Raw genomic sequence first — 21,891 nt, 5'->3', positions numbered from 1 at the left:
GGACAACAGGTGCGCGTGATTATGGACGGAGGAGACACCTGGTGAGGAGACAGAGGGACAGAGAACTGAGTCAGCGGTTAGAGCATCGTTTTGGCGACGAATACAGTGGGTTAGCTGTGTCAGTGTGAGGAGGGGAGGTCTGCGGCCTCCTGGAAATAGTCAGGGCCGGGTCATACCGAGTGCAGCAGCCGCCATGGCTCCCTGTGTCACAGACTGTGCACGAGAGCCGCGCCGACACCAGCTGGTTCCTGTAACCGTCCGCTGAGGTCGGTCCCCTCAACCGAGCTAAGTACACTTTTGAATAATTTCTATGCATCTTTACAGTCATTTTAACTTATTTTAGTCTTTAGTGTGTGGAGGGAGAGCAGCTGGGAGGCTGGATTTTAAATTATCAGTTGCAGTGATGAATGCTATTTGGCTGTTAGGTTGCAAAGCCTCCAGCAGAGAGAGACAGCGCGCAGTGTTTCTGTTTGGCGCATTTTACGCACTTTCCATTCTTCATTTTTTAAAATATAATCTTGGCTGTGTTCATGCATATGGTATAAATTTTGGCAAGACAATGTAGCCTATGTTTGGCTAATCTTTGATTTTTTTTCAAAGAATTGTTAAATAGTCAAATAAATGGGCAATAATGGGCATTATTTCTGTATCTTCACAGTAAGTATAACCACCTGGGCCTAAACATCGTGTGTGTTTACAGACTCCTTATCTTGAAGTTGAATTATTGCACTTTTCTGAAAGTTATTAATAACATTATCAGAACGCTGCTTTCATTTTATGTCCCAAAACCTGCGATATTTTCTATCAAGCTTACAGCTACTCACGTGTTGTGTTAAGACGCCTTTTAACTTCTGAAACCTGAGAAAATTGGTTTAATATCTTTTCAAAACATGATAGAAAATGCAAATGGCAAGATAACAGTAAAAGGTAAATGACGCGCAAAAACATCTGGGAGGGTTTACTAACTATATTTATCAATTTTAGAATCTTAAAAACCATGTCACAGAAACACATAAGGTCATTCTCTTTTTTTTTCCTAAACTTTTTTTGTATCATAAGGTCTTCTTTTTGTCTTAGTAATTTTTTGCAATTTATTTTTTGGCCATGGTTGTATAGGAAACACCGGGTCGCTATATAAAGCTCGTGCATATCCACGTGGTTGTGTGGTGGGAGGGGCTTAGGTAAGGTAAGCGAAGAACTGCTGAAGGAAGGCGTGTTTTCAAATTCTGCATTTTTATTTTTATGTTTAAATTTTTTTCGTTTTACAATCTTGTGCCCACCCCATATGGGCACAAGATTATATATGAACTGACTTCACTCGTGCACCTCAGACACACACAGAAACCGGGCGGGGGGATTACACAGGGTTAATTAATGATCCATCTTTGCCTACCAGCCGCTGGACAGTCATGGTATAGGCTCCTCTATCCCAAATCCTGAGTTTACGTCACACTTGGCGAAAACTCTGTGCATTATATAACGAGTGTAAGAGGTAAAAGGTGCATTGGGCCCCTCTCCATCACACACACAGTGACGCCGCCGTGACGCCGCAGACCCGCAGGAACCGCAGAAATGTCCGCGTGTGAGTTTGAATCTCTGGAGAAATCTCTGGAGTCTCACCTGCCAGAGGCCGAGCTGTCAGAGGTCAAACGCATCTTATTCGGGAAGGACACCAGGTGAGCTGTTTCGAGAATATTGGTATTTTACCGTGCTTTTTTTTTTTTTTAAATTCACTTAGCTCCTGGTAAATTATTCTTCTGCTGAGTGGACTTTGGTCGTGTTTGTGAGAGCTGCAGTGCTCAACGCACAACCTTTAACCTGTGCAAAGAAAGAATTAGTCAACAAAATGTTTCAAACTTTATGCACATTGTCTCTGTCAACACGTGGGCCTCACAGGTCACACATAGAGACAGTTATTAGTCCTGACTGCTAATTATTTATTTGTATCATTCTCCAGTTATACACAAGGAAAAGTAATGTACTAAAGAATGAAAACGCAAAAAGGAAAATTGAGCTGCAACTAAAACTTACTTTGATGTGTTAAACATCAGATTGTTGTCTCGATTTACTGATTTCACATTTTGTCACAAAATGTGAAAAAAAGTTTTTAAAAAAATCCTTCCAAGTATCTCAGAGTGCAAGTCAAATACTTTGTCCAACCAACAGTTCAAACCCCTAAAAAACCTGGTTCACTCACTAATGTAAAAAAGCACATCTGAAAATCTGCAACCAGTAAATGAAAATACATTTCGCTCGAGGATAATGAGACAATGGGCCCCTGGGCACAGACATGCAGAGGGCCCCCGCACCTGTCTTACAAAGCAGCAAGATGCATAGAATTATAGTTTAATTATAGTCGTTTTTTGTGTTGGTTGTTTTGCCCCCTTGTGTGGTCATTGTGTGTCCTTTTGTAGTTTTGTGTTTTTGTGGTCACTTTGTGTCTCTTTGTAGTCATACTGTGTCTTTTAGTTGCCTTGTGTCTCTTTCATTTTGTGTTTATTTGAGTCTCTATGTAGTTTTGTGTTTTTGTAGTTATTTTGTGTCTCTGTGGTCATTTTTGCGTCTCTTTGTAGGAGCATTGCATCCCTTCATAGTCCTTTTTTTTGTCTTTTTATGGTCATTTTGAGTTTCTTTGTAGTTGCTTTTTGTTTTTTGCAATCATTTTGTGTCTCTGTAGTCATTTTGAGTCCTGTGGTAATTTTGTATCTCCTTGTAGTTATTTTATCTTTCTTTGTGGTTGTTTTGCATCTCTTTATCGTTTATTATGTTTCGTATTATTGTTACATGTTATGTACAGTACATGCTCTGCACAGTATGTTATGTACTGGACCCCAGGAAGAATAGTGACAGCTCTGTTGCAGCTAATGTTGATCGAAAATAATGTATGTAGATAAACATTTCTTTGCGATCATTTTGAGTTTCTCTCTTATCAGTATGTGTCTCTTGGAGTGACATTTTGCAAGTCATAGTTTGGAGGTTATTGTATATTATTATTATTATTATAATAGGTTATTGCAGGGTATCATAGATGGATTGTTTAAACAGCCTAGCTGGCACATACCCAGGGTCCCATTTTAAACACGCTGTAAAAGCACGTCACAAACTGTAACATTCAGGATCTCTGCTCTGTGGCTTTTGGACAGACGCTGGTTTGACTGTCTGAGAAGAATACACATGAACCAGGGGTGCAAAGGTTTAGCTCACTGACCATTGACCTGTGACATACCTGAAAAAATATTTCAGTGAAAGTATCCCCTATGTGAACACTCATGAAAAAAATCTTGTCTGTCACAGGGAGTTGGACCTCCCTGCATGTGCCGTGGACGCTGCCTCCGAGCGGGACTTTGAGCTGAAGGGTTACAGGTTTGAAGCTGCACAGGAACAACTGCGGCCACCCAGAAGGATCCGTGTGGGACTCGTTCAGCACCGCATCATTCTGCCCACTGATGCACCTGTCCTGGACCAGGTCAGGACTTGTGTCACTAAACAGAGCTGTCTCGATATCAGTGGGACAGAGACAGACAGGATGGTGTACAGTTGACAGCATTTCTTCTTGAATCACTGGTGTAAACGCTCTGATCGTCTCCTCCACAGATCAACGCCATGCACAGCCGGGTTGGCGAAATAGTTGAAGTGGCAGCCATGTGTGGCGTAAACATCGTCTGCTTTCAGGAGACCTGGAGTGAGTGCTTACATGGGACACAGCTACATGTTACATAAGAGCCAGTACAAGAGCCTAACCTGTCCTTTGCTGTCCACACAGCCATGCCTTTTGCTTTCTGCACCCGCGAGAAAGACCCATGGACGGAGTTTGCAGAGTCCGCTGAAGCAGGAAACACAACACGCTTCTGCCAGGAGGTGAAACTACAGAGGTCTGCTGCAGTGCAATGACATGCTTTACCACAGAAGCCTAATAACACTGTGATTCTGTCATCAGCTGGCCAAAAAATACAACATGGTAGTCGTCTCTCCAATTCTGGAGCGAGAGGAGCTGCACAGCACTCTGTGGAACACGGCGGTGGTGATCTCCAACTCTGGGAATGTGCTGGGAAAGAGCAGGAAGAACCACATTCCCAGGATTGGAGACTTTAATGAGGTTAGTGTGTGATTTCCATACGTGCACCTATATGAAATTAGAGAATAACTGCTGTGTTCACTTTTTTGTTTGTTTGTTTGTTTGTTTGTTTTACACTCAGTCCACATATTATATGGAGGGCAACACTGGCCACTCAGTGTTCCAGACACAGTTTGGGAACATAGCTGTGAATATCTGCTACGGACGCCATCACCCTCTCAACTGGTTCATGTACAGTATGAATGGAGCGGAGATCATCTTCAACCCCTCAGCTACTGTCGGGGCGCTCAGGTAAGGGATTCAGTTGAAAAAGTGTTATTTTTGGCATCGCTATAAAGTCCAAAAAATGTGCCAAAATGTTTCTCCCCCTGTCTGTGCACTACCCAGCTGGTGGGCAGCTGGGTAGTGCACAGACAGGGGGAGTCTAGGTCAACGTGTAATGCTGTAAACAACAAGTTGACTTAAAATATTGATGATAGATGATTTTTTTGTTGGTTTTAAGTTGTGGTGTTAGTTAAGCAACACATCTTCCAAATGTTTCATGCAAATGTCATCTTGTTGTAGAATAACATTTAATCGTAAGGTATTGAGAATGAAACGTCTGCAAGACATCATAACGTTAATGTAAAGTCAATTTTATTTATAAAGCCATCATGCAGATTACATATACATGTTCTGGTCTTGTCCCAGACTTAACACTTTTTGGCTCAACAATTTTGGTGCTTATTTTATGATGTTTTTAATAATTTAATTTACTATTTGTTTTTTCTCTCTTTCTTATCCTTTTAACTTATCAGTCAGGAAACCTACATCAACAATTATTCTGGTGATTAGGCTGCAGCAGGAATACACAATACGTAATATTGTCAATATTGTTTAGTAGTAGTTCCCTTCATTCCCCACAAAGACCTATTGTTTTATACTGCACTGAAGTTGTTGTTGTTTATTGATTTATACATGTTTTTTTTCTTGTCTACAGTGAGCCCATGTGGTCGATAGAGGCCAGGAATGCAGCAATAGCAAACCACTGTTTCACATGTGCAATCAACCGTGTCGGGACGGTATGGGATAAAATGAAATTTGGAGTGCAACTCCTTATCAGTGCAGTAATAATAAAAAAGACATACAATTAATTAATTAAAATAAAAAAGACATACAATGCATACATAAAACACACAGTAACCCATTCTCAACATAATAAACACTTGACTTAATGTGCATTCTTGTATTTCACACAGGAACATTTCAAAAGTGAATTCACATCCGGCGATGGGAAAAAAGGTAAGAGATGTATTTCGTTAAATTGAATTAATTAACATCATTTTCAATTAGTTTCTTTTACTTGTAAATTTCCATTTGTGTGCTTAATTAAGGATTATCTGATATATTCCACACAGTAACACATCCTCCCTTTAGCCATGTGTCCAGTGAAAATGAAATGCATGAATTGAAGAATGAATTAAAAGGCTAAAAATAAACAGAATATTTGTAATGTGCATAAAGTCAGAAATAATCAACAGATGTGCAGATTTGTAATGATGCAGTCATAATTATCAATGTACTGGTGCTGGATACAGCACAGTAAATGTCTGTTCCTGGCAGGCTGAATTATTTCAGCTCTCCTGACTTTTACAGCTCATCATGATTTTGGACACTTCTATGGATCCAGTTATGTGGCTGCTCCTGACGGCAGCCGCACCCCGGGGCTCTCCAGGACTCGTGACGGACTGCTGGTGGTAGAAATGGATCTCAACCTCAACAGGCAAATCAGCGACAAGTGGAGTTTTAAGGTAAATGTAACCACAGCATTTAGGCTGCGTTCCTGTATGTCCCATTTAGACCTACGATGAGAAAGATTAATTGGATGTAGAAGCAAAGGTTTTTGGAAGTTTCATAATGATGTGAGCACCATTGTGGACTATTGTTAATCTACCTCTTCACTGTGCCTTTCTTTGCAGATGACTGGGCGGTATTCAGAGTATGCAGAGGAACTTACCAAAGCTGTCAGACCCGACTTCAGACCCAACATAGTGAAGGAGTAGATGATATTCCACTTTAGTAGATTAAAGTATGAAGTAAGCCAAGTTCAGTTCTCTTTTGACTGTTTATATTTGTGGCTGTCAGATTGGTTGCACACTGTTGTTGGTTTCAACACATTTATCACAGAAATCTAAATTCAGAGTCAAACTAGTATTCTATATATGTGATTAACTTCATTTGATTTCATTGTCGATGATTTGACACTAGCCTGAATGTTTCCAGAAACTGCTGAAAGTTCTGAAAGTGAGATCACGCAGCCGAACAGCTGCAGCCACAAGTTCCAACTATGGGTTAATGCTAAATGTTAAAAGTGTATTGTAAAAGTAGCACAAAGTCAGTGAACTGATTTATCAGCTCCACATTAATATCTCTCTTTGCTAACATTAGCCACTGAAAGCTACAGCTCAAACCGGATCAGGTAAGGCTGCAGCAGGTGACTGTCTTACAGTGGTTTGTTTTATTGCTCATGAATTCAATTTTCAGTGAGAAAGAGTTTCTGGAAATAACTTCATCTTGTTCGAAAGGGGATCTACCCAAAATTCAGAGCATATGAGTTGTCTGGGTATGGTGCTCCATGAAAGTGACCACGATAGTACTAATATCACCAACAAACACATCGCATTTCCAGTGAATGCTTCAAAATAAAAGTCTACACTGTTTTACCAGTTAGTTGCTTTTAATGTGAAGCCGCAGCAGTAGATTTTCAGTTGATATCAGCAATAACTTAATTGGCTACAGCCTTCTTCAGATTTTTAGTGTCATTGATGAATTTATTTTCATAAAATGTCCAGTAATTGGTAATGCCGGTGGGAAAAATTCCTTTAAATTAATACAGCATTTTTTCCTACAAATGCCATGGCTAACACCCACTTCATAAAATTGCAAATATATAAATAATGCAATATTTTCATCATTGAACCATAGACTCAATCACATCTGTTTAAATAGTTTGTGATCAGACACATAGTGACTTAAAAGACATTTATTTAAACGAAATGTTTTAATTATTACTTTAAAATCATGAAGGCCTTGCGACCCCCTGAGAAGCTTTAGCGACCCCTAGAGGGGGTCAGCCCCCCAAGTTTGTAACCAGTGTCCTCAATCTTTGGCAAAATGTCAGCATATACAAAGAGGTTTAATGTGAAAGTACCACATTTAATCGTCATGTACCAGAAATAAATGACAAAGATATAGAGCATAAGTTCAAATCCTTTTTAATCACAACATATAATATATGCGGCTCTATGTTTTAATAAAAAATAATGTTTGTGGTTTAAAATGTGCCATTCTTACCAAAAAGCACATCCAGGAAGAAATCACTTTTCATAGATTCAGAAAAGTAATTTCATGGTAATTTAATTTAAATAACACATAATCGTCTGGTTTGAAAAGTATAGTGCAAAAACTTAACATAATACCAAAATTAAAAAATAGAACTGAGTGACAGTGAGCAAATGACCTAATCTTTGTCACGCTCAACAGAGAACATGATTCAAAACTACACTTTTGTTTTGCCACATGATCAAAACATCCAAGCAATGTATCCAGCATGTTGCCACAACACCAAAACACAAAGTGTTAAGCTGTTTTTTTTCCCGGTGAAGTGACTCAAACTGAGTTTCAGATCATCCGCTGTCCCGGGTTGTTCTGCAGGCAGAGTCAGCTTCATAGACAAACCATGATCTGTTGCATTGAACTAGTTGTCATTGGATGCACAAGTCACACCTTAGGGCATTAATTAATTACCTGAGACACTCAAAACACAACTACTTCCTGTATTCCCTGTTGATAGAATCATCAGAATAAAAAGTGACAGAGAGGTGAGTCAGGAGGATGTTTTTTAAAAGGCAAGTGGAGGTGAGGCTGGTGGCTGCTGATGAGCCTTTTCAAGACTTCAACACTAAACGGAACAGTAAATTGGATATACTAAATGTCATCAGCCCTGAATTATGTGCACACTATTTCCAGGTTATTCCTATTCTATGTCATAATTCCCACTTTTCATCTGCTGTAGTTTCACAAGTCTAAAAAATTCAGCCACAGTTTGAGATTTCAATAGTTCAAATCTCATTAAAATACAACAAAGAGATGATAAAATCCATTTGAAATACCTGCACATCTCAAGAAAGTGGATTAAAAAAGCTTAATTTTGATTATTGAAACTCCCAGCAGTAAATTCTTCAGGGGTTGAGTGGTATTGACAGTATAAGGGAGTCAGAGCGGTGAATCTGCAGCGGTCATGTCAGCAGTTGGCCTTATTAGCACCGGAGAGGACGGCCCAGGAGATCTGTGACAACGGGAGGAGCCACTAGTCCAGAACTGTTGACCAGCAGCATCAGGTCACTACTATGATGAGCTAAAGAGCAAAATCCAAACCCATCATCGCTGTCCATCAACTCTCCTTAAAGATCAACAGAATATCCTCGTCTGTCCCATAGCTCCGCCGAGCCTCCTCAAAGTTACTGACGCTGGTACAGCACACACCTGAATAACACACACACACACACACACACACACACACACACACACACACACACACACACACACACACACACACACACACACACACACACACACACACACACGTCAGTTCCAAACATAAAACTTTGTAAGCAGAGCAGCAGTTAGGGTTAAAGTAGTTAAAGAATCAGCTAATTGAGTTTTTTTTTTTTGTGGAAATATCTCTGTGTTTCCTCTAGTGTCACAATGACTACATTTACATGCTCAAAGTATGATGGCTTGTGAAAGAAAGATAAAAATAAATCCCACTAATATTTATGTTTAACATGGGCTTTTCTTTAGGGCATGTGTCTGTAGCACAGTTGAGTTGCTGTTGTGACCCATATCATATTCATTAAATTGTCATGCTCAGAATAATATTGCAATGTTAGTGTGCATGTAGTCAATAAGGGCACTTTTTGGGTTGTGAGTAAAATGCCTCAACATGTACTGGATAAATTACCATGAAATTTGGTGCTAACATTCATGTTTCTTTTGAATGAATTGTAATCACTTTTTCTTTTTTTCCACCCAGCACCATTTCAAAATGATCTTTAGTTTTATATTCCTCAAACTGTTGCTGATGGTTTTGAATGCAGAAATAATATTTTGTAGTCACCGACTAAAGAGTCGACAACACCATTAACTTAAAGCTTATAAATAACATGGATTTAAATATGCTTCAAACCCTGTCTACACATGTAGATATTTTTGAAAACTAATATTTTTTCCAACGTTTTGGTCTCATTCACATGCAAGCAGAGTTTAGTTAATTAAAATAAAAACGTTTTTTAAATGTCTTCTGAGGTGCAAATGTTTCATAACTAAATACTATGTATCTGTGTGGACAAGTAAAATGGAGCTTGTAGAAAATTATGATGTAATCTCCTAAAGTCTTGCATGCCTGTTGCTTTGTGCAATGAGCATGCACCAGAGACAACAACAGCAACAATGGCAGACTATTATGTGTTTACATTTTGCTGGCACTGTTTGGTCAAAGAACTAAGTATTGATGCACTACTTCATGGACATCTACTGCACCCCATGTTATTTTGTCTGCAGTTTAAAGTCTTACAGAAATGACCGTTTTTATATCAGGCCCTGTCGAATCAGCAGATGGTGGGATCATTTTCAGAGTGGGATTATCAATGAGGAGTGAAAGGAAAACTGACATGTCCATAGCATCATCCAAATCTTTGAGTGAGTTCCTATGTCTTTATATCCGAGGATTAAACAGTGATGACATTTCCGGTCCATATTTTGAAAAAAGTAACGATAGCCTGTACACTTTGATACCTTTGGGAAGAGAGGAGACAGTGGGAAACAGCTAACACTGGCCAGTGTTTTAAGTGGCTTTTGCGCTGTAGTGTAGGCAGATATATCTATTGTAATATGTAGGCTGTGTGGACAGAATATTTTTTTTAGAGAAGGGGAGAAAGTATCAGTTTTTTAAGGACACCTGTATATGTGTAGACAGGACCTTAGTCTAAGGCTGCAAATAAACATTTTCTTTGATCTAATTTTGTTGATTAATTGCTTAGACAAGTTGTCAGAGCCCAGTAACCACTTCTTATTAACGTTTTGTCCTAACATTCCAAAAGTCAAACTCTTACCTAAGTGTTATTATTTTTTACAAAAAGAAGCAAACAAAAAACAGTTATGCCCCTTCCTGCTTGTGTTTCAGAGGTATGAGCTGACTCACGGTCAGAATACGCAGGGTTGTTGTAGAACACGCAGCCAGTGGTCCTATTGAACCCACACACCACCACAAAGTGACCCTGGTACTCCGGCTTCCTGCAGAAACACTTCTGGCCGACCGGCAGGAAGCAGCAGTATTTGACAGGCGAGGAGCAGAGTTCACATGTCAAGACCACGGCGTTGACCAGCACTATGGCCACGTGACCCTGCTCCAGGTGAGACTGGATTTCCTGCACCGTTACAGAGCTATGAGAAGACAAACACACGTCAGAAATAGTTTTACTTTGCTGTAGGCAAAGCAGGTTTGTCTAAGTGCATAACTAAACAAAAAACTTACCTTTTCTTCACCACCACACCTTTACTCTCTGCTTTAAGGAAGAGCTCATTTACTCTGTCTTCTTCTGTGTCAAAATGTTTCTTATAGAAGGACTGCAAACCAAAAAACAACAAAGACACTATTAGACACACAGAAGTTGTATTGATTAGGGCAGCACTGGAAGCGTGGACTCAGAGAGGTACCTGATTCCTAAAGCCCTTATCAACACCCAGAGTCTGAGTGCAGAAGCAGTGTTTGATTCCTAGATGGCACATGAGGTAGGCCAGGTCGATAGTCCACACACTTTCTGTCAGCTTGAGCTCCCAGCATGCTCTCTGAAACTCCTCATCACTGACCGGATGGAGGTACCTTAAAGAGTGGACAGTCAGACACCTTCAGTCCCTGTGTTTTGACTGTAGTGCTCCCAGGTCAGTCTATACATGCAGAACAATTTATCATCTTAATCATTTATCAGCCGTTTAATGATGACGACAACCTTAGTTATACAGAACACATGTGGCAGAGTACATCATGCAAACAGTTAGGATCTGTCTCTATTTAACGTAGCAGGAGAGTGGCTGTTTATAATTTCATTATGACTTTACCCGGAGCTACAAATATTTTTCCTTGAGCCTCCCTGAGTGACTTGTGGAAAATGCATGCACCTCCCGCCATCATAATTTAGTCGTTATATTTTAGACACTTGCACTATGATGTTCGATAATGAAGAATTGAAGACAAAATCCTGAAGTTGAAAAAAGCCTTTGTTTTTCACGCCAGTTCATGTAAACAGTTTATTTTAGCAAAATTTTAAATGAGACATACAGAATAAAGCGATTAAATGTGTATATCACACATGATGAACCATCGAAATGTGAAATGCAACGATAATTACTGTTTTCACAATTTCTGGCTATGATGAATGGTGTGGTTTTGTCAGTTTTTAAAGAAAATATAACTTCCAAACCTGTGGGCATGTTTCCTTTAAACAACATGAAAGGCATGCTTTCTTTAAAACTTGCTGGTAAAATAAATTCACAATATCCTGTGAGTAGAAAGCTGCCCCATCATGTACATAAAAACTGCGCTCAGTAAACTCTGCTTTAATTGATTAGTAGAATTAGAATTGCTAATGTACCGCTGCTTATATCAGCTATTGTGAGAGGTAAAGCGGAGCAAATACTCAAATACAGTACACTTAAACTGATGTTGATTTTTTTTTGTGATAAAGTTTTGCTATGGCCCCATCCACAGAAGTACATTGCTTAGCTTCTGTGTCTATAGATTTGGTGTATCAAAAATGTTAGCAAACTGACACAGTTCACAACAATCACAATAGAAATGTCAGTAAGATCGGACCATCATGTTTAACTCCATCTTTAAATGTTAGAAGTTACAACTGAAAATGACAACAAAAAATAATCAAATTTGCCAGTTTATTTATCTCGGCAATTCAAAACATTAACATGTTTCCCACCTGGAAGTGACTTTTATTGTTCACGCAATGTCAGTCGGTCAATGCAGCCACTTAAAAGTTGTATGTCCCACCCCAAGCCACAATGAAAAAACACAAATTCCTCCAAAGTGCTTCAAAAATTATTCGACATGCCCTTCCCCTCATAAATAACGAACAGTCCCTTATGGTGATGAACTTAGCTGAGCACTTACTTGAGCACCATCCTGGAGCAGGCTAAGCCACAGTCCCAGTGATACAGCTGCCGAATGACGGGAACATTCAGCAACACAGCATCCTCTGAGAAAACCCGAGGTATTAATGTTAACCACTCTTTAACACTGACACTACCACCTAACATCGCCAGTTTAATATTTATGAAGATCTTAACATGATGTCTTGTCACTCACCTGTCATTCTGTTGTAGTCTTTCTTAGACAAGCGGCCAGCTAGCTAACTCCAGACAAGCTAGTCGGTGTTGTTTACTTCATGGAAGCGAGGTTAAGTTTCCTCATCGATGCTAACCAGCAGAAACCAGCTGCCCAACTGCAAGTTTCGCTATCAGGCTAATAGTGCTAACTAGTCTGTTAGCTGCTGCTCATACAGCGAGGGGAGCTTATCGACAGACACCACGGCTGTACTCACAATTACTAGTTAACTAAACATATAAGGGATAGAAGTACGAAATAATATATTTTTGAGGTTTTTTTGTGTGTCGTAGGCTGTATCTAAAGGGCTCTGCCTCACTCCTCTGTTGTTTGCTAGCATACTGAGCTGAGCAGCTTGTTGTGTTTAGTGATGTTGTCTCTTTCGGTGTGCTGCCTCCGTGCGGTGCGGAGGAGTCATCGTCTTTAAAATGTGACTACAAGACTACAAGGTTATTTCATATCATTTTTATTCCAGTTTATTACATTTACACGTCACTGGTTTTACTAAAGAATTCATATGGTTTTGGAGATTTAAAACATGTGTTTCACGGCAGGTTGAGATCCCTCTGCAGAAAAATATCCCCATGTTGATGTGACCATGCTACTGGGTTCCATAGCTGGCACTCATTGACAACTGTATCATAAAAACAGAAAGAAACACATTAATTCTGGAATAACAATATGATAAACAAATTCTATAGTAAAAATGATAATTCAAATATAATTATCTCAGATATGTGGGATGTGGATTTTCACAGTTTTGTGAGGAGTAAAGCTAAAACAATTAGTGTATCACAACAAAAATGGTTGTAGGATGTTGCATTTTAACAGTGTGACTTACAATCCAATATTTTCATAAATCACAAAACATATTTTCATACACAACTCCTTCTCCAGTGCTTAAAAGAAAAAAAATAACTGATGTGCCTCCCCAGTCTTGCACCATGCCATCCCCTCTCTTAACCAACCAACAGTCTGGCTCAGTGGATAGAGCAGCGCCCCATGTGCAGAGGCTGTGTCCTCGCTGTAGTGGCTGCAGGTTCGAGTCCAGCCTCAGTCCTTTGCCTCATGTCTCCCCCTCTCTCTCTACCCCCTTCACGCTCACACTGTCCTATCGATTAAAGGCAATAAAAGCCCCAAAAAATAATATTTAAAACCAACCAACAGTCACCAAAATGTGACAGAAAAAAAGATTAAACTAGCAAGTGTTTATCAGGTGCCATAAAATCATGACTTGTGCTTTTGTGTGCCACCCTGTCATATTAGATTTTAAGTATTTTTGTCACATAAATAATATTAAAGATGATGCACTGAATCCCTGTCAGCCACAATAGTCCAGAATTAGCAAGCACACACACATACACACACACACACACACACACACACACACACACACACACAGACACACACACACACACACACACACACACACACACACACACACACACACACGCACACATCCATTGTGGACAACGTGGCACCAAGGAAACAGGCAACAAAAGAACAGGAAAAAACATGGCAGAAAAACTGGACAGTCTCTTTTAGTGAGTACCTTAGGTAACGGTAATACAGGATTTCTGATGTGGCAACACAATTTCATCACAGAAATATAGCAAAGATACATAAATAGTTCTAGAAGTAACACTTGAGGTAGTCTTCAGAATTTTAAGTGGTTTTATCTTGGTAATCTACCAAAAAGTGTCCCAGGTTACCTGACTTCACCCTGTTGAAAGCAGTGCGGAATGTAAAATGTGAAACTTGATGATAAGTCACTTACTGATTCAGTCTCAGCGTCCTCTCTCAGATATGTGACTTTATGTTTACTGTAAAGATCTCGTTTTCTCATGCATGTCAACATGAACCAGTCAGAAACCACAGGAACCTATGGGGAAAACATAAATTCTGTTTTTCTCAAGAAAAATGCATTTAATTTAACCCTTTAACAGTCACACTAATAAATACCTTTGCAAAAAAACCAAAAAGAATGTACAGCATTATAGACTGTAGAATATTTTAACAAAATGCATCAATTTATTTTAAAAAAACAATTTTCCTAGTACAATCCATTGTAATTGTAAAGTAAATGTAATATAATAGTAATCTGACAATAAAAGTAACATCATTCAATAAACAAAAATATTAATAATAATATATGTAAGCAAATAAAAATTAATCTTATAAAAACTGTACAACTGAACAAATAAAGAAAAAATAAATATGAGAAATAGACATACAATAATAAATACAAACAATAAATAAATAATAATTTAACTAGTGACAAAATCTGTTTAAAATGTATGGTTGAAAAAACAAAAAGTCAATTTGACATAATAAAAAATAGAATTGAATAGAATTATACTATAATCAAAATATTAAATGCATCGTATAAAAACAAATGTATGAATCCAAATTGGGTTTTGCCAAGTTTTTGGTAAAGTCACAATAAATGTCTACCATGCGGGCATAATGCCTGTTAATAATCACATATTGAGTGGAGGGTGGAACATGTCTACTCACCAAACTGAGGAATGATAACGCTGCACCCAAGTTCACTATGGTCGGTACAATTCCAAATTTTCCTGCCTGCAAAATAAAAGAACCCCCCCAAGATATTGTAAGCAAAGACAACAAAATATACATTTTGCAGATTTTGCAATTTCAAGATGAATTCTGGCCTCACAGTTCCAAACACAATGACGTCAAACCGGATCCCGTAAGCTTTGATTAAGGTTCTAGTTTCTTCTCCATCTTGGGTCTTGTAGTATTTTGCAAACCTAAAAACAGTGATTATGAATAAATTCTTTGCCCCAGTTTAATGCATTTGTTGATAATCGTTTTCTTGTTTAAATGGTTTCACCTGAAGTTGTATCCAGGAGCCACATTATTGACAGGATGTTTGCTGTCCAGCCTGCGGAAGCTATACTTCGGGTAACATTTCCCTGCCCACCAGTCCAGGTCACAGCTCCAGTCAATGATAATACCAAGGATACCACCCTTTATCAACACAAAATAAAACTCATTCATTGTGTATAAGTGTAGGCAAATATATTATTATTATTGTTATTATTATTATTAATAATAATAATAATAATAATAATAATAATAATAATAGTTATTATTATTAGTCCTACTGAACACATGCAAGAAGAAACTAGAGTAGAGTTAGGATAAAATAAAAATCTGAGGATAGGGCTGGGCAATATATATAATACTATATCGTATTGAGATATGAGACTATATATTGCCTTAGATATTGGATATTGTTATATCATGATATAGAATAAATTGTGTTTTTTCCTGATTTCCTGCATTACAATAGAGTGATGTAGATTTCTTAGTTTATCAGACAGTCGAACTTGTTTTAATACTTGCTTTTATCCACTTTGTCATTGTATCTTCATTACTAATGATTAGTGATTTGTACCAGTAGTCATTCCTACAATATTGTAACATCAAAGAGGGAATTTGGTAAAAACAACAACAACACAAAAAAACAAAAACAGAAAAATTGTAATGTTCGATTCTGTCTCCCAGTTCTAGCATTAATGAAGTGCTTTTGAGGAGATTTACAAAAATATAGATATATAATATCATGTGTTGAGATATAGCCTAAAAACATTGCAATATAATTTTCAGCCCATATCGCCCAGCCCTACCTGAGGATAAATGATGCAGGATGCAGGACACGTAATGTCGATATAAAATAAAATAGAGCAAAAACAACAACAATAATAAAAGCAATCAAACCACAAATAAAAGGAACAAAATAGATAAAACATAAATTAAAAAGGTAAAAAAAAAATAAAAAAAATAAAAAGATGACATCACATACAAGCAAGTCTATGATAATAGGTTTTGACAAGTGATTTAATACAAGTCACTGATTCTGCAGCCTTGTCTCCTCAGGCAGGTCATTCCAAAGCAGAGGGGCCCTGATGGCAAAAATACAGTCACCTCAATTTTTGTTTTATTTTATTATTATTATTATTATTATTATTTTAAAGATAATTTTTTGGGCTTTTCATGCCTTTATTCCATATGACAGGTTAAGCATGAAAGGGGGAGAGAGAGGGGATGACATGCAGCAAAGGGCCAAAGCCAGAATCGAACCCACAGCCTCTGCAGCGCGGACACAGCCTCCATACATAGGGCAACCGCTCCATACACTGAGTCACCAGGTGCCCTGTCGCCTCTAGTTTTAAGCCTCCACAGCAGAAAATTCTTAGCTTCCGTGTCGTACTTCAGCCGTGCTGACTCACATCTGCTGTATGTAATACACTGACTATGGGTAAGTGACCCCATACAACACTAATTTAAAAAATCCAAACTATCCCTTTAACTCTGGGCATACCTTCACAGCCATGTCTTGAAACTCCTCTCCAGCCTCTGAAAGGATGTGCTTGAGGCGGAAAATGGGGCAGTGAGGGTCTGTTGCACGATTGAATTCACACCTCTTCAGGTATGAGGAGTTAATATGAGGCAGTATGTTTCTACTGGAGGAGGAAGGAAGTCACACTTTTGATGTAATGGCACACAGCAACACATTTGGATATAACTGCACTGATGAGAGCCTTTCGTTTATATTCAGAACCCTGACCTGTGAAAGTTGAACTTTGGGTATGTTATGCTGTTTTTGATCAGCACAGTGAAGTTCTCTGCTGCAGCCAGCAGTGCACGTCTGTAAGAAACAACATGTCAGGCCATATCTCCATTTTGCTATAATTACTTTAATATTATAACATTGCTTATGTTCATACTCTGGCAGCTTAGTGTCTATTTCGAGAGGGCACCATGAGAGCACTTCACAGGTCCGAGCAGTCGTGGAATAGTTCTCACACAGCCCTGTCTGTATACCTGAGTGGGAAATGAATGTCAGCTGGTGTTTGCTGTATGGTATCACATTAATTACCGCTGATGAATTAACACATATTACAACAAGTGAGGAAGGCCTACCACTGCCTCGAGGATCACTGTGCCCCTCGATACAGTCACAGTCATCCATACAACCAGATGAAAGGTTTGGAAGCTGAAGGAGAAATCATCAGTGTTTAGTGTTGACTGATGTGATTTTGTTAGTATGAGGAAATCTACATCAAAGTTCTTCTTGAGTTACGTTATTGACCTGAGCCACAGACTGTATAATAAAGATAGATGACAGACAGTAAGTCCTAAAACCTGGGAATGAATCAGCATTTCAGCAGTGTTGGTTTCCTCGGCTCAAAGTCAGTTGTTATTTTGTGTGGGTTTTTGGTTGGATGCCTGAAATAACGTCTGGAGATTTATAATAATACCTAGATACCAGATGCCAAGATTGCGACTATTCATTCCCATGGAGTTACTCTTAGCTTCCGAGTCTCACTGAATATGTGCACAGTTGTGTTTCTCCTGCTGGCCCCGTCCCTGGGTTCCCGCTCGGCTCATAGACTTTACAATGCTATGATGTTGCAGGTTCTATTATTATTTATTCACATTTTATAGGTTTCAAAACATGTTGCCAAAGGACTACAGTTGAAAATGAGCTTGATAGCTAACACTGGCACATTTAAAGAAATTATTAATGTGTGTTGTCCTTAAAGATAAAGTAAAAAAATATGTTTTAAATAACTTTTCTCAGCTTGAGGAAAGTTTTACAAATATAAAGCCTCCACAGATCTAAAACACGTAATAGAAAGAGGCATAATTGACTGTTTGCAGTTTGTGTGTCTTGTCCTTTACAGATGTCTCTTTTATGATGTTGACCTACAAGAAAGATGGTTTTTGAGCTGCAGGGGATTTTTTTTGCTGAATTACTGCGAGTGGCCACTGGAAAAAAAATGGTGTGAAAGGCTGAGCTGCTTTTCTAGCAGCCTAGTTCTGCGCTACCACAGAAACAATATGGTGGACTCCAGAGAAGAGGGCCTGCTCTGCATTTTGCTATAAACAGCTTACTCTAAGGTAACAAAATCACAACAATTTTTATTTTTGGGTTATTACAATTAATGGAAACATATTCGTGAATATTATATAGAATTTATGCCAATAGATGCCCAGAAATTCTACACATACTGGACCTTTACCCCTTTGAAATCTGAGCAAATTGGCTCAGTTTCTTTCAAAAACATGGAAAGAAAGCAACTTAACAAGAAATCAACATAAAATTATGATAAGATGTTGGTAAACAGTTATAAAAAAAATAACCTGAAATAAATCATGGAAAACAGGAAATTAACTGAAAAAAATACCAAAATAAAACAAAAAATAATGATTATGAATAATACATATTTATATTTATTTTAATTTATATAACATAATTTTAAATGTATTAAAATAATCATAAATGGCCTTTTCTTGAAATGTTTTCGAGTCATTTGATTTTTTTTTTTTTAAAGATAATTTTCAGATCATTTCGTGCCAAGTTGCTGATTGCTGTTTCCCATGTTTTTGAAAAGAAATCAAACCAATTTGCTCACATTTCAAAGGTTTAAACTGTGGGAGGCGTCTGAAGATGACACAAGGAAACTGATGTGGATCCGGGTTTCAAAGGGTTAATGGCATGTTTGGGTTTTTTCTACTATGGTAACTTGTGATTAGCATTTTTGGAACTAATTTCTGACATTTTAGGTTAAAACATTAATTGACTCACGGGGACAGTAAGTGACGGATTAATCAGTAATGAATGAGTTGTAACCCTACAAGTTACATTAAAAAATTAGGCTAAACTCTAATGACAAATTAACACATCATGTTAAACTTAAAATTGTCTGAGCTGCACTATCATATCAGCGACTCACCTCAGGACAACGAGACTGAGTTTGACGAGGGGTGATTACCATGTTGGTTAAAACAAAGAATGAATTATCGCCCTGTTAGACAAAAGAGAAATGTCACAAGGCAAACATAGTACAAGTCATTTTAGCACAATTGCCACATCATATACTGTGGACGATGAGTTAAAATGGAGAGCAATCATTCAGGTTGCCTGAGTGTGAGGAGTGTTTTTTTGTACGGTTAAATACCTGAGATGGGATAACATAATCAGCCACGTCCCAAAACCGGGGCTCCATGTCAGATGTGTTTGTGAAAGCGAAACCTTTCACTTTGGTGGTGACGCTGCTGATGACAGAGTCTGTGTCCTGGTAGGCTTTCTGTACCACACACACATACCTGCAAGTTTACAGCAGTGTCACACTTGAACAAATCACGACAGCTCAGCAGGCAGCTCATTACAACAGTGTTTCACGACTGCTTTAACTTTATATGCACTTTTTTTTTTTGAATACTCAATGCGCCCATGCACAGGCCCAGGGGCTCAAAGTGTCAGGGGCCTTTACTGCCAAAATGTCACTCAAATTAACACATACAGACCATCAGGAAACACAAAATAAATAACATAGAGACACAAAATTACACAGTTGGCAAAACAACCAAAAGAGGCGCCAAATGACTGACACAGATACAAAATACCTAAAAAAAATCAACATAAAATTATATAAGACATAAAACAACTACACAGAGACACAAAATAACAACAGAATGAGCAAAACAACACAAAGATGTAAAATGACCTCAAAGAGGTACAAAAGGGAGACACAAAATAACTTCAAAATAACTTCAAAAACACATTCAACTAACAAAAAGAAGCATATTTCCTTAAAAAAAAATCCCCTACAAAATGATGTCAAAAAGACACAAAATGATCACAAATGGGGCCTTTTTCATGTCTGTGCCCAGGGGCCCATTTTCTCTTAGTACGCCCATGTCTGGACAACTGCATCAAACAACAACCAAGAGTAATCAATAAGCATTCAATAACCAATATTTGATCTGCTTCATGAAGAATGAAAAGAGTGAGAAATATCCACATTTCACCACGTACACCATCTCTCCCTCATCATTTGTTACTTACCCCACCACATACAGCACCACCAGCAGCTGGGTGAACCTGAACACACATCCTACTGCTATGTTTGGAATAAGCAGCGTTTTTGGTGTTTCATAATCAAATGCATAGTGCAGACAGCTGTTGCAGCAGCCTGCAGTCCTGCTCATCGCTGCACCGCTGATGGACGTGCAGTAATGGTTAGTGCACTTAGATGGCCTTATTCAAATCGTTGTATTCAAATCATCTTTAACCTCCGCATGATTATTATCCTTATATTACATAGAAGAATGTGAACAGTGTAGTAGTAGTTTATGAGGTGGATGTAACATTAGGTGGATGGGTGGGTGGGTATATTCTCCTGAACAGCCCTACCAGACACCAGGGGGCCCAAAGTGTCAGGGCCCCTCTGAAATTCGCCTGCAAAATAACACATACCAACCAGAAATAGAATAAAAATAACCCGAAAAATACAAAGATACTTACACTTTTGCACTTGTATTTGTCAAAAATTATTTTATTAATATGTATCAAAATATATAATAAATTTAATTTAAATTTAAATCTATTTTCAGTATTTCAATATTTGCTGCTTTCCCTTATCTTTACCAAAAGGAAAATCCATTTGAAGCAGCCCTGTGCAGGTCAGGTGTATTCAGGGGTGTTTCTAGGATTTGAGGTCACACAGGGCTTAGCTAAGACCTCTGTCCGGGGGTCCAGGGTACCAAATCCAGGCACTTGTAAAAAAAAATTGAGCTCTATTTTGATGCTTTTTACTGTATACTCCCTTATTTACATCAAAAGTAAAATATATATATATTTTAATTATTTAATCATGTTCCATGAGTTGTGTTAATTCATAGTATTCAACAGGATTCAACACAGGACAGAATGTCGGAGTACAGTTAATTCCTTATCTAAAGGAGTCAAAGGAGCCTCTGTTGTGTAAAAGCAAAGGTGCTCTCAAACATCACCAGTGATCTCTGGTACAGCCAGATGGTGAGGGGAGGAAGAGGTGGTGACACAGTGAACCAGCTGTTACAGGCACTGATGCCAAACTGGTGCCCGCACTGTGGAGGACTACTGCTGTTGCTCCTGTGATCAGTGTAATCCACCACAGTAACATAGCACATCTACCAAATAATATCTGTGTGGTTGTAAATTGAATTTAATTTCATTAAATGAAAGATGCATGACGGGAGGGTGAAACTGTTGCTTGGACATGCAAAAAGTGCACTGCTGTGTGCTCTACTTTAGTGATCCAGTCAAAGACAATGGAGCTTTGTTAAAACTCATCACACATTTACATCCACTCTGACTGGCAAACTGCAACTGATTAAAAAGCTTATAAAACCGACACTTAGGATGGCGTTAGCTGAAAGGTTTGTGCTTATCATTCTTCATGAATGAATATCTACATCACAAGAACTTCTTCTTTTACACTCAATTTCTTATCAGGAATGCAGTATTTACATTTATGCTGCACTTTATGTCCATAAATATTGTATGAATAGTGTCCATGAA

General features: G+C 38.3%; 3 protein-coding genes across 6 annotated transcripts; 1 reads left to right on the top strand and 2 right to left on the bottom strand.

Moving 5' to 3' along the window:
- The first annotated feature begins 71 nt into the window (after window positions 1-71).
- Window positions 72-6,780, top strand: upb1 (ureidopropionase, beta). 2 transcript variants are annotated; one of them, XM_042488330.2, is made up of 11 exons: window positions 72-266; window positions 1,532-1,676; window positions 3,295-3,466; window positions 3,595-3,682; window positions 3,764-3,858; window positions 3,938-4,096; window positions 4,197-4,366; window positions 5,055-5,136; window positions 5,314-5,356; window positions 5,711-5,865; window positions 6,034-6,780. In XM_042488330.2, exons 2-11 carry the CDS (start codon window positions 1,573-1,575, stop codon window positions 6,115-6,117), a joined length of 1,152 nt encoding a protein of 383 aa, XP_042344264.1. In that variant the 5' UTR covers window positions 72-266; window positions 1,532-1,572; the 3' UTR covers window positions 6,118-6,780. The 2 variants fall into 2 exon arrangements, with proteins under 2 accessions (XP_042344264.1, XP_087933278.1); XM_088077152.1 differs by lacking the exon at window positions 72-266 and having other exon boundaries at window positions 1,238-1,676.
- A 533-nt stretch (window positions 6,781-7,313) lies between these two features.
- gucd1 (guanylyl cyclase domain containing 1) lies at window positions 7,314-12,853 on the bottom strand. The gene is made up of 6 exons (XM_042488332.2): window positions 12,492-12,853; window positions 12,297-12,381; window positions 10,832-10,997; window positions 10,650-10,741; window positions 10,317-10,558; window positions 7,314-8,599 (listed from the first exon to the last, which is right to left on the bottom strand). Exons 1-6 carry the CDS (start codon window positions 12,496-12,498, stop codon window positions 8,508-8,510), a joined length of 684 nt encoding a protein of 227 aa, XP_042344266.1. The 5' UTR covers window positions 12,499-12,853; the 3' UTR covers window positions 7,314-8,507.
- Window positions 12,854-12,959: 106 nt separating this feature from the next.
- p2rx4b (purinergic receptor P2X, ligand-gated ion channel, 4b) lies at window positions 12,960-21,431 on the bottom strand. Of its 3 annotated transcripts, none has more exons than XM_042488908.2 (12): window positions 20,395-21,431; window positions 19,505-19,652; window positions 19,280-19,351; window positions 17,463-17,535; window positions 17,267-17,363; window positions 17,107-17,187; window positions 16,861-17,002; window positions 15,367-15,503; window positions 15,190-15,283; window positions 15,027-15,092; window positions 14,287-14,391; window positions 12,960-13,143 (listed from the first exon to the last, which is right to left on the bottom strand). In XM_042488908.2, the coding sequence occupies exons 1-12, from the start codon at window positions 20,535-20,537 to the stop codon at window positions 13,111-13,113; spliced, it is 1,191 nt and encodes a 396-aa protein (XP_042344842.2). In that variant the 5' UTR covers window positions 20,538-21,431; the 3' UTR covers window positions 12,960-13,110. The 3 variants fall into 3 exon arrangements, with proteins under 3 accessions (XP_042344842.2, XP_087933276.1, XP_087933277.1); XM_088077150.1 differs by having other exon boundaries at window positions 16,861-16,999; XM_088077151.1 differs by having other exon boundaries at window positions 19,505-19,633.
- Between the last annotated feature and the right edge of the window lie 460 nt (window positions 21,432-21,891).

The sequence above is a fragment of the Plectropomus leopardus genome, chromosome 4 (genome assembly GCF_026936395.1).
Source record: "Plectropomus leopardus strain MGB_pleo_1.0 chromosome 4, ASM2693639v1, whole genome shotgun sequence".
In the NCBI taxonomy this organism is placed as follows: Eukaryota; Metazoa; Chordata; class Actinopteri; order Perciformes; family Serranidae; genus Plectropomus; species Plectropomus leopardus.
The sequence above is the reverse complement of the archived record's forward strand: the minus strand, read 5'-3'. Positions and strand labels throughout refer to the sequence as shown.